The sequence below is a fragment of the Lepidochelys kempii genome, chromosome 4 (assembly GCF_965140265.1).
Source record: "Lepidochelys kempii isolate rLepKem1 chromosome 4, rLepKem1.hap2, whole genome shotgun sequence".
Lineage (NCBI taxonomy): Eukaryota > Metazoa > Chordata > Testudines > Cheloniidae > Lepidochelys > Lepidochelys kempii.
In genome coordinates, this window is record NC_133259.1 from 40415537 (window position 1) to 40432255 (window position 16719).

The 16719-nt window shown below is 40.5% G+C and overlaps 1 protein-coding gene across 1 annotated transcript in view; it reads left to right on the forward strand.

Annotated features, from left to right (window-relative positions):
- Positions 1-16719, forward strand: part of FGF2 (fibroblast growth factor 2) — a 62475-nt gene that overhangs the window by 41148 nt on the left and 4608 nt on the right. The window contains exon 2 of the mRNA XM_073341071.1: positions 2810-2913. Coding sequence (XP_073197172.1) covers positions 2810-2913 — 104 coding nt within the window. The remainder of the gene's footprint in view (positions 1-2809; positions 2914-16719) is intronic.

A 16719-nucleotide genomic window follows, 5' to 3' on the forward strand; every position in this document is an offset into this window, starting at 1 on the left:
GGTGCCACAAGTACTCCTTTTCTTTTTGTAAAAGAAACATTGCCTAATTTTAAGTAGTACCTAGTCCCTTAGAACTGTTTTATTCTTTACTATAGGTTACTTAAAGGGTACAAGTCAAATGTTCTTCACAGTAAACTATTTAAATATTACACCGAACAGGATCGTGGAATATGTAAACTACTTAGAACAGTTAAGCAACACTTGAACATTTTGGACTAGAGCCTCCAATAGTGTAGATTGGTGTAGTTAAGTGGTCCTATCCCAGTTTACATCAGCTGAGGATCTGGCCTGTTCAATAATCTATTCTCAAGGTGAATCTACTCATCTGGTTAGTTTTGTTTCTGTATAGTATCAATTCCATCTTCCTGCTAAGAGCCACAGATTGGTTACAATGGATACTTCCGCTTGCTTACAGCTGGAGGGGCTGAGGGGGGCACGTAAGATCAGTGAGTCACTGGCACCAGGGGACTACCCTGCCTGCTGAAGTTCCTTCTAGCTTTTTCCGCCTTCCCAGTGGTTGGTGGCTCGGTCAGGTCTCCCTGCTGCAGGACGCTTCTGAGGAAAACTAGAAACCTTTATTAACAATGTTTTGCAATACAGTGTGGCTCAATGTGTCCATCTTATTCCCAGCTGTGTCCTAGGGCTTTGATGCAGGACTGTCTCTTACTATGTCTGTATAACATAATGAATCCCCTGGCTAGTATTGTAATACAAATAATAAATGATCTTAAGATGACAGGCCGTGTGCACAAAACATTTCTTCTGTGCAAATTTTTGTGCGTGCAGTGTTTCGCCGTGTGTGCGGGGTTTAGGATTTGTGCATGCGCACACAGCTTAGAGGGAACAGTGGTGCAGATTCATGCCTTTAATGCACAAAAGTCTAATGTCTAATATCCAACAATCTAGACTGAATGTAGGTACTTCCTTACAAGTAAAGTGTAGAAAATATTGACTTTGAAATGTTAGGAAACATTTTACTTAAACAAATTACATAGAAATTCACATCGTATGAGCAGTTAACTGTGCTGAACTTTGAGACTAAATTCAATCATTAAAGTGTGAAACAAAGGGACTTCTGTCCTACTTTAAATGTGAATGTCCTCTCAACCTTAACTATGACTTCCCCAATACAACCACCATAAATGTTCCTGTTTTTTAGGAATTTGTGCTGATTCTGACCTACACATAGAAGCATATGTATACATAATAGGTATGCAAGATCCCTTTATAGGGTTATAGTGCAAGTCTGGTGATAACTATTTAATTTGTGTTGTGTTGTGCATTTCCTTATTAGATTCTTGAGTCAGAAAATTAATTTTTCCACATCTAATCTTCCTGTAATATGCTACTGTGACATTGCTCTCCATATGCTTTATGAAAATATGCTTATGGATGTGAATAAGAATTGGGCCAAGACTAGAAAGGAGTCTAGTCTGTGAAAGAAGCTTATTGGAACATCTTGGAGGGTGAGCTATTACCTGTAATCAGTTTCTTAATCAATTAGGCTTAGATTTGCGTGTTTTCACTTTATTTTGCTTGGTGACTTACTTTCTTCTGTCTGTTTTATTACTTGAAACTACTTAAATCCTACTTTTTATCCTTAATAAAATCACTTTTGTTTGTTAATGTACCCAGAGTGATTGATTCCTGGGGGTATTAATACCCGAAAATAGCAAACCAGTAGCCACTTTGTCTGTTCTCCGGCCAGCACACTTAAAATCACTACCAGTATCTCAAAGCAATCAGCTCAACTATGCCACTGTGATGGGTTTGGTCACAGAGACCTCCTTGGGACAGTCACCTGATGTGCTGAAGTTACTTCTGAGTCTGTTTTCGTGCATAAAGCTCATACAGGGTAAACTCATAAATTGTCCACCCTCTGTAACACTGATAGAGAGACACGCACAGCTGTTTGCTTCCCCAGGTATTAATTACTTACTCTGGGTTCATTAATAAAGAAAAATGATTTTATTAAGTATAAAAAGTAGGATTTAAGTAGTTTCCAGTAATAACAGACAAGAAAGTAAGTCACCATGCAAAAACACGCAAGTCTAAGCCTAATACCTTAAGAAACTGATTACAGGTAATATCTCGCCCTCCGAGATGTTCCAATAAGCTTCTTTCACAGACTAGGTGCCTTTCTTGTCTGGGCCTAGTCCTTTCCCCTGGTACAGACCTTGTTAGTTCCAGCAGACATCTTAGGTGGAAAACAGGGGCTCTCTCATGACTGGCAGCCACCTTTGTTCTGCTCCACCCCCTTTTTTAGCTTTGGCACAAAGCGGGAATCTTTTGTCTCTCTGGGTCCTCACCCCTCCTTCTAAATAGAAAAGTAACAGATTTAAGATGGATTTCATCATCAGGTGACATGGTCACATGTCTCTGTAAGACCTCATACTTCATTACCGACAGGCTGGCTCACATGTACACAGGAAGGCTTGCAGGTAAATAAACCACCCACAACCAATTGTCCTAGTCAATGGGAGTCATCAAGATTCTAAACCACCATTAATGGCCCCTACTTTGCATAATTACAATAGGACCTCAGTTATACTTGATATTTCTAGCTTCAGATACAAGAATGATACATGCATACAAATAGGATTAATACACTCAGTAGATTATAAGCTTTGTAATGCTACCTTACAAGAGATCTTTTGCATAAAGCATACTTAGTCATTCATAAGCATATTTTCATAAAGCATATGTAGAGCAATGTCACAGCTACATCCAGGTCTTTGTCCAGCTTAATCTTCGTTAGATGATGAAACAGCAATGGCTTTGAGAACTGACTTTATCTTTTTGTTCCTAGTCAAATTGCAACTTCAGGCAGAAGAAAGAGGAGTGGTGTCAATCAAAGGCGTATGTGCAAATCGTTTCCTTGCTATGAAGGAGGACGGCAGATTATTGGCATTGGTAAGCAACGCTAGGTTCATTCTTTACTTCACCTTCTTTCATGTTTAGCAGCTGCTGTTGGAGACATAGGAGTTACTCAGGTATCCAGTTACATCAAATTGTTTATAGCCAAATTGTGCCTACAGCACCCAGCCTGAATAATGGGGCTCAGCACTGGAAAGAGGCATCCTTCCCCACGCCTAGGCAGCAGAGCCACACCACACTGGCTCTGCCTGCAGAGGGCATAAGGCCAAGAGAAAAGTTAGTGATTTTGTTTAAAGGGAATGGGTTGATTTAAAAAAAATCCCACTTATTTCCAAAAATGGAATTACTACCATCGTTACAGTAATCTTAAATGTAAGTGAAAGCAATTCGATGGGTGAAAACTGTGGTTTTGGGGTTTTTTTGGTCCCCTCTCCCCCCAAGTTTGCTTGAATTTGTATTTTTTGACCGTGGTCTTTCATAGTTCTGTCTTTATAGTGAGTCAGTTTCTCTTGTTTTGTGAGAATTTATTTTTATCCAGACTGGGAAACGAGGAGGGACGTTTTTGAAAATGTCTGTGAAACGGCACCACTTAGAGTAGGTAGAGTCAAAGAGCAAGTGGAGCACCTGAAACCACTTACCTTTTTAAAAAATTAACTGGTTTTCAAGCTCTCAGCGCTCCTATATACTTTAACATCAACCTATAAAAGATGTTTTCAATTCTGTTTCAGGACCTACAGTGTTGGGGCCATTTTCATTTTACTTACAACACACATAATGTCTATGTTCTGAGGGTTTATTCGATTTAAGTGTAAACTTTTGGTGTCTTTACCTGTACATTTTTCATATAGATCCATTTAACCCAAACACCCAACATTAGTGACCAGCCATTATATCACCGTAATATTTCCTTCCAGAAGTTCTCTACCAGCTCTTAAGTGACTCTCTAGTACTTTGGTTATTCTGGAACACAGCAGTGTAAATATTCCATGAAATTCTTCTTAGCTAAAGACTTATTGGATTAGTTCCTAACTTTCAGCTGAGCTCCAAGTAGTGAAGAATACAAGAGGAGGGCTAAAAGTATTTTCTGTTCTTCTAATCCTCAAGGCAGTTGAGACCCAGTTCAGCCTCCTTTCCTCCTGCCTCCCCATAATTTAGAGCAGCCTCAGGGAACCTCTAATTTATGTAGGTTAGGAGCAATCCCAAGGGACTGTTGTACCAGCAGGATTCACTGGAGCACAGCACAGTCTGGTACACACCCTCTTCTGCCCCCAGCAGACTCTCCATACCAGGACAGATCCACAGTTGTCCTTTTTAAGTCATTTTTAATGGTCTCTTTACACCAGATGAGCAGCAGGAAGGGAGTAGTGTGTGGGCTGAATCTGGCCCTTGTTTTCCTAGAAAGTCTTCAGCAGTGCTGTCTGTAAGGTCGTGCAAACAAAAGGGAGATGATGCAAGGGATTGTTTGTAAGGTGGTGTCTACATGGGGAGGTTTACCAGTATGACTGTACTGGTATAATTATACGGATATAATTAACTTCCTGTGTGGACATTCATATTCTGGAAAGCGTGTCCACAGGAGGAGGTATAGCAATGCTGTAAACTTATCTGTGTAGACAGGTCCTGAAAGAGACAAATATATTTCCTGGCCTCCGTCACATGACTTATTAGGGTTACAAAAGGCTGTGTTTTAATGACATAGCAGGAATTAATGTCTGTTACATTTTTTCCTCTAACAAAAAATCAAGTGTAAATACAAAACATCAACCAAGAAACAGCCACAAACTGCTAGAGCCAATCAATAAAATATGCAGAAACATCAGAGGAGGAAAGTCAGGATATGAGACATCTGACACTAGCTATAATCTGTGAACCTCAATGGCTTTCTGATCATACAACTATTTCTTATTCTCCGAACCATTCATTTTGCAATGCAATTACATGGATCCCTGCCCTAGAGCCTGTGTTGGGGGTTCCTGGTGTTTTCTATTGCCATTGATTAGGTGGGTGTGTGTTTAATTTTGCCACTAACTTTCTGGATGCCCTCAAGAAACAGAGACCCAATGTTGTCCTTAGTTTTGTTTTGATATCTTCTTTTCCTCCTAGAAGATGGACCTATGACACATAGCTTTGGTGTGTATGGTAAAGCTGTGTTTGTAGTCACTTTTTTTATTTAATCTTTTTTTCAACCATTTGCAGTGGAATTAACCATTGGCATTCTTTTCATAATTTTTCTTTTCTCCTGCTTTGGCTTACATTTGTGTGTGGTTTCTGTGGTTGGTGTTGCAGTTTTTTTTTTTTTTTTATCTTACGCTTATTGGATGTTGGCAATAAGGTGAACAAACTGTTTTATCAAGTAACAATGTCATTAACCTGTGGTGTGCAACAGCTCAGTTGAAGACAATGCAAGGAGTTGTCTTCGGAAAGATAATCTTTCCCAATTAATTCAAATAGATCTAAGCCATTCTTGCACCAAGGGCAATCAGAAATTTCATCATGTGACTTTGGTTCTTTTGCAATAAACTAACTGCAAATTTCACACTTGGATACTTCTTTGGCAACATTCTTGCCTTGCCAGAATAGGACCTCCTCAGCCCTGTCCTTGAACTTCTCAATGCTCAGATAGGTTACACTTAGCATTTCCAATGTCATACTGCATGATTGTGTTACATGATGTTCTTTGCATAGAGTCCCATCATATGCAGCAATTGCATCTTGATAGTTCCAGTAAGATGTTATCCTTGGAGAAGTCTGCTTTTTCCTGTTGTCCACTACAGAATTCTTTCTCAAATTCTGGCAAAGTTGGGTCATTTTGTGTTTCTCATCTGAGCCTGTGAAAGGTTGTTTTTTGTTTTTTTTCTGGAAATGGATAATATTTAAATAGTTGTGTAATGCCTCATCCTGCAGCTCCCTACTTTTTCTATTTATAGGAGCTCTTGAAAATAGTCCATTATAAGATTTTTTTTTTAAACCTAACCACTATTTCTCTTTTAATGAGTACTCTCAATTTCATGCTTTTTCTGACTCAGAGGTGCAGTGTTTCCAATTACAGTGTTTCTGTAATATGGCTTCTAAGAGTTTGTCACCTATGTATATTGCTACTGATTTCTGCCCATAAACATTTAAGAAATTAAGAACTGAAAACCATTGCTTTGGAAGAGTGTACTGCTGGACTGTCATCTTGCAGAAGAACTGCTCCCAATCAACATGAATTTGCATAATCTGAAATGTTAGGTTGTTAATCTCAAATATTTCAGTATGGTTGCTTCTGGATACCTTTGTTTAATTCCCCAAAATGTCATTTAAAAGTCTTAAATGGTGTTCTCTGTTTACCTTAAGCTGCATTCTGAATCAAACATTTTATTGTGACATTTTAAAGGAAATTTATCCCTAATTAATATTCCCTCGAATTTTGAAGGCTTCCTTGTTTTGCAGTCTTTCCATTAGTACAGCTGCCCTTAACATTTCTTTGACCTGGTTAATCTGCTTGGTCATTTGGAATGTCTGATACGATTAATCTCATTCAGCCCAAACTGGTATTTGTTTCTGTTTAGGTTTTTATTCCTTGGCACACTGCAGATAATTAGTGTCTCTCATTACATTGTTCACTTTCATCCAAAATCAACAGTTTATTGTCCCTTTAAGAGGGAGCAGAGCCAGTGGCTTTGTGATTTATCAGTGGCATCATAATTGGGCTTAAAAGTGGGCAGTTGGGCCCTAGGGGGAGAGACTGAGACAGTGATAGGGTCAATCAGGAAAAAGAGCAGGTAGAAACTGCCTCGGTCAGCCAAGAAAAGGGGCCAGTGAGAGGTCCACTGATGAGAACCACCAAGACACTGAGAGGTCCCAGAGGGGAAGCTGTAGGTGGCGTCTGGGAGAAGGCTGAAGGTAGGAGAGCAGCAAGATGGATTTCCTGGATGACTTCTTCGAGCCAGAGAATCAAGACTAGAGAGCTGAAGGCCAGAGAGCAGCAGAGGGAGTTGCCTGCTGACTTCTAAGCTGGAGAGCTGAGGCTAGGAGAGCAGTGGAGGGGCTTACCCACTGACATCTTCCAACTGGAGAGCTGGAGCCGGAGGGTGGGAAGAGGGCTCAGGGCCAGGGGGAGTGAGGGATGCTTCCCTGGTGAGGGTGAACTCCCGGCAGAAAGGCTGTGGGGGTGCCTGCTGGGATGAGCTGAGTTCCACTCCAGCTGGGTGGAATGGAATGGCTGTCCTGGTAAGATGGGAGAGAACCAACAGAGCCCAGTGATGGTGGAAGATGCTGGAGTGTGGTAGACTGTATTTTGGCACTCATGGACTAGGATGTTTAAATAAACCAACCCCAAGAAGAGGCGTTATTGAGGCAAGAAAACTTGCACAGCGTAACTGGAGACTCTCTGAAGGAGGGAAACTGAGATGCCCTGTTCTGCCACTGGTGGGTGCTCCAGGCAAGGTCACTTTATGACAGTAATCCAGTATTATTTCTTCTCCATTCAGATCCTCCGAGGTCTGGGACTAGATACTTTGCTGCTGAGGCAATGCAAAAGGGAAATCACTTAAAGATTGATCTACCAGAAGGGGAACAGACGGCATAGAGTTTTGCACTTTCAGCCATGAGTTGGACCTGCCAAACCCTTTGACTTGCATTCAGACCTGAAAATATTCATGCATTTTGAAGTCTAGACAAGCCCTTCTCAATACCTGCCATGAGGCAGTGCTCTCATTTGATGACATAATTGAGATCTTTTTGACCCAAAGAAATCCATTACTTTGGTCACTGTAATAAAACCATACTGTTATCCCTGTCAGTATGAGTCTATATTGAGTGATATTACTGAAAGTAAAACACCCAATTTTAGCATTTGGGCCAATTCAGCTTTTACTTTATTTTTCAGTGCTAATAAGACACTGGATTGTAAACAGATTTTGGAGCACACTGGAATCTATAAGAATTATTGCAATTACAATTATTGTATAAGTATTACATTGTATCAGCCATGGCCAACCTGTAGCTCCGGAGCCGCATGCATCTCAGAAGTTAATATGTGGCTCCTTGTCTAGGCACCGACTCCAGGGCTGGAGCTACAGGTGTGGGGAGGGGGAGGTGCTGATTGGGGCTCCTGGTGGGTGGGAGGTGCTGAGAGCGGGGCAGGCTGCTGACATATTAATGTGGCTCTTTGGCAATGTACATTGGTAAATTCTGGCTCCTTCTCAGGCTCAGGTTGGCCACCCCTGCATTATATTATTCTTACGCCATTCCAGTCCATCCACCACTTCATCAAATTCTTTTAAGAGTATCTTTTGCATTCTGTAGAACAGACAGCTATACACTCATTTGACCATCAGCACATATAGATTTCTCTTCAACCCAAATACCTACTGACCTTTTCTTTTTCAGTATTTCATGCTATTTTGGTATCTGTCCTTACACAGACCTGCCAGCGTCCTTTCACCCACTCTACAAAACAAGTGTTGGTTTTTATTTTAACATCTGGAGGTCTGTAATCATTCTGCATATCTGTTGTGATTTACATTGATAAGCTCCAGTATCTCTTTTGATACTCACTTTTGGTTTTATTTCCAGATATCGCACATCAATTAGTTATAGTACCTCTTTGTAAAATTTACTGTCTCAACCAAAAACTCATTCTGAATTAACTTCATCCAGAGCTTTTACTTGCTCTGAGTAGATGTTCATAAGTGTATCTTGTCTTAGCATAAATGACAAAGAAATACAAAGTAGCTTCGTTTGCGAAATGGCTTATTGCATGTCTGACACTGCACCTCTTGGGCTGAACTCCTGAATTGTGCAGTGATGTATTTTTCTTTCTAGCTTGGTATGAAGTTTTAAGTAGATGTACTTCTGATTTCTGTAATTGTTAACAGATTAATTTGGGAAACACCATTTTCACTAGCTCTGTCCCTTCCTGCAGTGATCAGTAATCAGAAGAGCTGGTTCAAAAAATTTTGGTGGAATGTTTTCCCATAAGAAAATGCTGTTTTGAAAAAATCAAGTTAATCAAAATTTGATCAGAAATTATCAAAATGGTGCATTATAATAAGGTTAAAATACTTCATTTCAACTTTGGTATTGTAATATCAAAATAATAGCCTAAACTAAACATTCAATTTCATAAAAAAATTAACATTTTGGAATATTTTCTTTCAGTCATTTGAGATTTTTACTTTTCCTCCTGATTTGATGAAAGATGAAACTTCAAAATCTCAATTTACTATGGGATGAGAATTCCATTTTTTGACCCGCTCTTATCAGTTTTACTTCAAATAATTTGTCTAATTAGGCCATCTGTTAACTGGGCATAATCATGTGACTTAGCTTTGTCATGTAGGTCTGAAACATAATGGTCAATGGTCTCACCTGGCTGTTGTCTTGGAAAGAAAACCAAGAAAACCCTTATAACCTAGTGACATTCTTCCATTGATCAGAATATCCTTCAAATTTCTGAATGACTGGCTTGCAGTTTGCAGCCCTTTCAGTATATTCTAGTGGAAATGTTAAGATCTCCAGTGTCTCTGAGCATGCTTCCTGTAGCAATGTTCAGGAGTTCAACCTCTCGGGTTTCTTTCCAATCATGCTTGTCTTCAGGAAACTTGGAAGTGCTGCACTGCTGTCTCAATTTATATGACGGATTCGCTCTTCCATTTCCCAAGACTTATTTACTTTGTCAAACAATAAGTGTTTTCTTCTAACACCTAGTAATAGGGGTGTGACCCAAAGATTGCTGGTAAGAGACTAATCTTATATTTCCTGGCCCCAGTCACATAATGGCATTTGTTTTTTGTAACCATGATCTGTTATCACATGAGTGGGTCAGTATCCGCTGACTCCAATAGCTACTGTTGCAGGTTAACCTTCCACTTTTAACCAGTTTATAGTCTAACAGACATCACATTGAACTTTAGTTTTTAATGCAACTTTTAATTCTTAATATGAATGGTCTAGGATTTCAAATTAGTTCAGACTGAATTTGTTATCTTTAAGGTGGGTGCAGTTTTCTCTAAGTGAATCAATCAGTGGTGGCAGGCACTGCAGTCTACAGTGGAAGAATTTTGACAGGATGTTACTCTTACCTTCAGTCAGTTCTGTATTCAGTGAATCATGACTATTTCAGTAGAAGCTATGGTTTGGCTACTGTGCGGGGTGCTGCAAAAGAGACTGTTGAACCAGTTTAACTACAGCCAATACTGTTAATGTTGCCACTTTCCATGTTTTTATTTAGTGGTTTAGACTTCTTCTGGCTTGAGTACTCAGTTTGGTAGTAGACAAAACATTTACTCACAGATGACTAGAGTCTACAATCCTTATTCAGGCTGAGTGGCACTCACTCACACGAGTAGTTTGATCAGCTTCAGTGGAATTACTCATGTGAATGAGTGCCACTTAACATTAGGGTTGTAGAATATTCCCCAGAATTATTTTCACTGTTTGCTCTTTTATAGAGGGACTGTATAGCTTAAGTATTAGAAATGGACAGTGGAGTCTTTCACCATGTTGAATCTAGCCCTGATCAATATAATAAAGACACTGTACAGTGGCCTGTGAAATGAGTCAGTGGTCAGAATCCCATTCCTATTGGACAGGTGTCCACATCCTACATGCCAGTCAGAAGAAAGGATGAAGAGTGAATTGATCATATTGAGTGCATCACCCTCTCTTCCCTTGAGGCGGTCCCTCCAAGTCAGAGTAGAACTACATTTGCAGGACAGTATACAAACGATAGCAGCAGTGCAAGCTTTTTTGTGGATAAACAGAGGACTTGAGTTTCCGAAGCTGTCAGTCTGGCACCCTTCACAAATAAGAGCTAGTCTATCTAATTATTTAGTTCATGGCGGGCTAGAGTGCTGCAAATCTACATCACAGCTTGATGTGCACTAGTGACTATATAAATTCTCTTAATTTTTTTTGTCTTTCTAAAATTCTTTTTGGCTTGAAAGTCTTTTTCGGGTGTTTTGTTTGTGTGTGTCGTCGTCTCCCCTCCCCACCCCCACCCCCCGGTTTTTTACCTGAGAAGTATCAGGAATGGCAAATCTGGCTTTGCTGGGGAACTCACTGGAGGTCTCAGCTGTGGATTGTGAGCTTTTATGTGCAGTCAGTTGAAGGAATAGGGGTTGTTGATTTTTAACAGAACTCTTTTCTCCTAAGCATTTCTTAGGCCAGGGACCAGCAACCTTTGGCACGTGGCATGCCAGGATAAGCCCCCTGGCGGTCCGATATATTTATCTGCTAAGTTTGCAGGTTCGGCCGATCACAGTTCCCACTGGCTGTGGTTCACTGTTCCAGGCCAGTGGAGGCTGCGGGAAGTGGCGGAATCCCTCGGTCCACGCCGCTTCCCGCAGCCCCCATTGGCCTGGAGCGGCGAACCGCAGCCAGTGGGAGCTGTGATCGGCTGAACCTGCGGACGCGGCAGGTAAACAAAGTGGCCAGGCCCGCCAGGGGACTTACCCTGGTGTGCCACGTGCCAAAGGTTGCTGATGCCTGTCTTAGGCCTTATAGTTAAACTGGATGTTAACAAGTTTTAAGCAGTCTGAGTGAAAAGCACTTCCTCTTTCAATTAATGAAGTTTCACCTCCATAATCTCTCATGTTATAATCTTATCAGTTTGCTAGTCATATATAGTTTTTACAGGATAGACAAGACCAGAATTCCTAACATTAAAAACTTAGAAGTCTGAAAGAAAAAAAAAATCAGACCACCTTGTTGCATCATAAAGAAGAAAAAGCACAAACCCATTTTTCCTCTTCATAGGTGACATTTACATTTATAATATGACAAACATGGGTATTTTCTATAAATTGGAAGGTTTATAATGTTGCTAACTTCCATTAACATTGATAACTCCCACTCAGGGATGAAACAGTTGAGACTCCAGATTGCTGTTCTAACCACAGTATCTTTCCAGTTCCCATCATGTTGCATCTTAAGTTACCTCAATTTCAGACAGAATGTTAAACTGGTCAGCCTATTTGTAAGGCTGGCAGCCATGTCATCTGACTGTACTCTTATCTAATTTCCAAACTTAGTGTTGTCTGGTCATTACTTTGATTGGAGATCACCAGTTGGAATTGCAGGATATGAAATTGATATTTCAAGAGAAGTTCTGCAACCAGTGCTTCAATATGGTATGAGTAGAAATGGTGCTGGTGGAGGTGTCTGCTTTTTGGATAAGATGCAAAACCAAGATCCTGACCACCTGTGATCACTTAGGTTGTGTCTACACTGCAATTAGACACCCACGTCTGGCTCGTGCCAGCTGACTCTGGCAAAGGGGCTATTTAATTGTGGTGTAGTCATGCAGGCTTAGGCTGGAGCTTGGGCTCTGGGACCCTCACAGGGCCCTAGAGCCCGGCTCCAGCCCTAGAGTCTGAATGTCTACACCACAATTAAACAGCCTCTGAGTGCAATCCGTGTGAGCCTGAATCAGCTGATATAGTGATTCCTTTATACTTTCTTGCAAAAGCCTTAGCTGAACATTCAATTTGGCAGTTATATTGAATCTACATAAATTCTGCTTCTGAACTGAATTCAGTGCTTTTTATTCTCCTTTCCTTGTGCAATTTTACTGTGTCTTATTAAAGCTACAGAGTTGGCTGCACATCATTGGTGGTTGAGACGATTAACGCATATATTTGCGCATAACTGAAGTGCTTTGAGATTTTCTGTGGTGAAAGATGCTCTATGTTAGATTATAATTTTGTAATCTTTTCTTTTGGAGATAGGACACAAAACGTGAGACAAGTATTGGTTTGACTATTTCAATTTTTTAAAATGTTAGTGATTTAGAGGTACATGAGAAGTCAGCACATGGATTCTGTTAGAAGATCTTCACAAATCAAGAGTAGTATATAGAAATGGCTGCAAGTATCTATAGTCTACTGCCAAAACCTATATTTGGAGACTGAAGTTTGGTTAGGTCTTTAATACACAGCAGACTCCTTATTCCACACTGTAGTTGTGCATTTAGTTGCTCATAGCAACAGAAACCTGACACAAATGTTAGGATTCAAGATTTTCCCAAGTATGTTTGCATACACACTGTTTTGAAACCTGGTTATGAAGCTTAGTTGTTTTCAGGTTTGGGTTTAGTTGTAGTTAAATACTTAATTTTTCAATTAATGGTCATAAAGCAATACAGCAGTTCTGTTGGTAACTAACTTGGCAGATGGGCTCTTCATTTAGGGTGTATTTTGGTTTATCTGTTTTGATTCCCTTCCAAGATTTCAGACCCTTTCCTTCTAATGATTAGCTTATTCTGTCATTTGAAAAACTTTTCTTCATAGAATAAATGTATGTGACTGAATGTGATATGGCTGAGATATGAAAAGGAGGTAGCTCTTTCTCTTAAATCAATGCTCTGTTCTATTTTAGTTCTTCCCTTTTGAGCGCTCCTCCCATCCCTTTTTAAGGAGACAATTCTGCAACCAAATGAACCCCAGCACAATGGCTCTCTGTCTTTGTACAGGGGTCAGTGCTAAAAGATTTACTGTGAGGCACAGTGTGGCTGCAGTGCAGCTAAATATAGGAGGAGAGATTAGTGTTTCCCAATAAAATATTTGAGTTTTTTCATGTTTTTCCCCGCCTCCCTTTGTTGAAGTGGAGAAATATAGTGGTGTTTTTCCTCTCTGGTGAGATCCAGAGGGAGAATAACTCTTCCAGTTCTCTCCTTATTACTAACAGCCATTAAAACCTACCTAGTCCAGCAGTGGCTAATTTTAAAGATCCCAGTGAAACAATTCCAAACATGCATAATCTAAGGGTTAAATACTGATGCCTTTACTCATGTACTCAACCAGATCCTTTGACATTAGTGGGATTATTTGTAGAGTAAGGTACTATTCAACACAAGTGATGGTGTCAGACTCTGGTCCTGAGGGAGCAGGGGCTTCTTATATGTGTAAAGCTGTGCAGCAGAAGATGGATGGGAGTGGATTGGCTGGTAAGAGGAGTTCACTGATTTTTCTCTTCTGGAGTTTGAAGAAGATGAGAGCAATTAATAATTCCAGATGCTCGATAAATATGGAAGTGGGGAAATATTTGGCATCAGAACATCACTGCAAATCACTCTTTGTACTGCAGGGATGGCGTGCATCTTGGTGACACAGGAAACGTGAGTCATGGAATCTTTAGCTGCATTTGTTAAACTCTGTCAAGTGAAAGATTAAAAACTTACTGGCTCTAAAGAGAGCTTATAGGGTTTTTTTTGAGGCAATCAAGAATGTAATCTCCCTCAACAATAAGCCACTAACTCTTAAGGCTCTTGTAAAGAAAAACACACTTCAGGGTGCACTTTGCTTCAATTTGGTGAGCATGATATACAGGTTTAGGAGGGAGTAAAAGACCCACCTATTTCTGCTGTGCTGTTTACAGTGAAATTAGTTGATTTGTACATACAATAGAATCTCAGTTATGAACACCAGAGTTATGAACTGACCAGTCAACCACACGCCTCATTTGGAACCAGAAGTATGCAATCAGGCAGCGGCAGAGACCAAAAAAAGCAAATATAGTATAGTACTGTGTAAACATAAACTACTAAAAAAACAAAAAACAAAGGGAAAGGTTAAAAAAATATTTGACAAGGTAAGGGAACTTTCTGTACTCTTTCATTTAATTTAAGATGGTTAAAAGCCGCATTTTTCTTCTGCATAGTAAAGATTCAAAGCTGTATTAAGCCAATGTTCAGTTGTATACTTTTGGAAGAACAACCATAATGTTTTGTTCAGAGTTACGAACAACCTCCATTCCCAAAGTGTTCATAACTGAGGTTGTACTGTACATTGTTGTTTCCCTTCCCCAGTGTTGGCTTGTCTGTCTCTTTAGAATATGAGCTTCTTGGAGAGGGTACTATCCCTGGGTGCTTGGAATGCGCCTAGCACATAATGGGCAATACCCATAGATAAAGATCACCACTTTCAGAAGCTCTGTGCGAGGGAGGTGATGGAGATGGAGATAGAATGGGGAAATGGGTTCCTGGGAACAGGCTGGGGAGACAGGGGATTCCATGGGAGTTAATGGAAGGAAGGACAAAGTGGGTGAGTCTTTTGGCCCCCCCAAGCTCATTCATTTAATTGAAACAAGTCAATGTAAAGATATTAACGTGTATATACTTCAGCATCCTAGTATTTCAGTAATGGTTGGCAAATATGAGCGCTGGTATCTGATTCTCAGTTCCTGTGCTTGAGGCAGGAATGAAGAGGTAGGGGGAGGAAGGTGGTTAAACCTACAGCTGCCTTATCTTTGGATCTGTGAGGCTTGAAGGGGGACTAATGCATGTAGCTCTATTTCTTCACTGTGGGCCTGATTCCATAAAGGAGTAAAACATGTGAGTAATTCCATTGCTACTCAGGAAAGCACATAAGAATGCTCATCTTTAAAGTCAATTGGACTATTTATATACTTTAAAATGTAAGATGTTGCTGAATCAGGACCCATATTCAGATCCAGGAACCCACTGCAGGTCTAGGAAAGGTGGGTAGCACGCCATGAAGGTGTTACCACCATGACCACATGTGGGCCTTTGTCCACAGCTGTGCAAATAATTGGGCCTTCTATTCCAAAAACAACTGTTCTATGTTATGATTTAATATTTTTTGTTGGCCACTGAGAACATTCACAACACTACTCTTGGGGGAATTCTACACCAACAAATTAAAAGTTCAGTGCACTATATTTTAAAATTCTGCATATTTTATTTGTCAAAATAACAAAATATAACCATGCCATTTTCAATTATTTTGGTAATTTATTTCAAATACCTGTCAGCAAGTATGTCTGTAACAGTACAGACAAAAATTCAGGAAATGTTTTTTTAACATAAATTACTTACTAGGCATATTAATACAGAACTCTGAGTAATCATTCATTTAAACTACAATACAGAAACTTATTTCCGGCACCCCTCAGAAGCAGCCCAAAGGGTTGGGGGAGGCAGGGGTAATCGAGGAGCTGAGGGAGAGGGAAGCAATTGCTGTAAAGGAGCCTGGGAGTTAGGAGGGATGTTGGGTGTGGATGGGAGAAGTATGAACAGGTTTTTTTGGTGGGAGGGATTGTTAGGAAGCTGGGGAGCCTCCCCCATGCAGACCCCACCTTTGCCCCTGTTCTTGCACCCCTACTCCCATTCATCCCCTGGCTCTATCACCTCTCTAACTCTTGGCCCCCACCTATCCCCTCCACTAGCTCTTCTGAACCCCAGTCTGCAAGATCTTCCCCCCCAGCAGCCCTGTGTTCCCTGCTCTTTTCCCCTATTCCCCCTCCCCCTGTGCCGCCTCTGGACCTGCAGGCAAGGCGTTGTGAGGAAGGCAGCCTCTGCCCCTTTCCTCTCTGCGGGTAGTTGCTCCGGCTTGTGAGCCAACTGCCCTCTTCTGGTCCCACATCACCCTCAGTGGGTGAAAAGTGTAATTGCAGCATGATCCCTATCATGGCTTCCCTTTGCCTCCTAATTCTGTGCTTGCACAGTGGCGCAGAATTCCCCCAGGAGTAGACAAAGTTCCTGCTCCAGAGATCTTACAATCTAAAAAGTATTTTTGCTTTTCATAGTCAAAATTGTATTAAATTATTCCTTTTGAAGTGAGATGTATTATTCTGACATCAAAATCATTAGCCCTTGCAGAAAAATCTATAACAAATGTATTGGTTGCATTGTTCTACATCAGTAAAAATGGGTGAAGTGTGTTTGTGTGTGTGTGTGTGTTTGGGAGGGAGGAACAGCAAGGAAAGGGCTGTTTGTGTTCAGCATTAGAAAATTACTAGAAATTTGAGGGTCGTAGCTTATTTAATTCTAAACTATGTAGGTTGAATTCTAAAGGTGAAAATTAGGGCAGTAGGTCATTTGATGAAAACATTTCTATA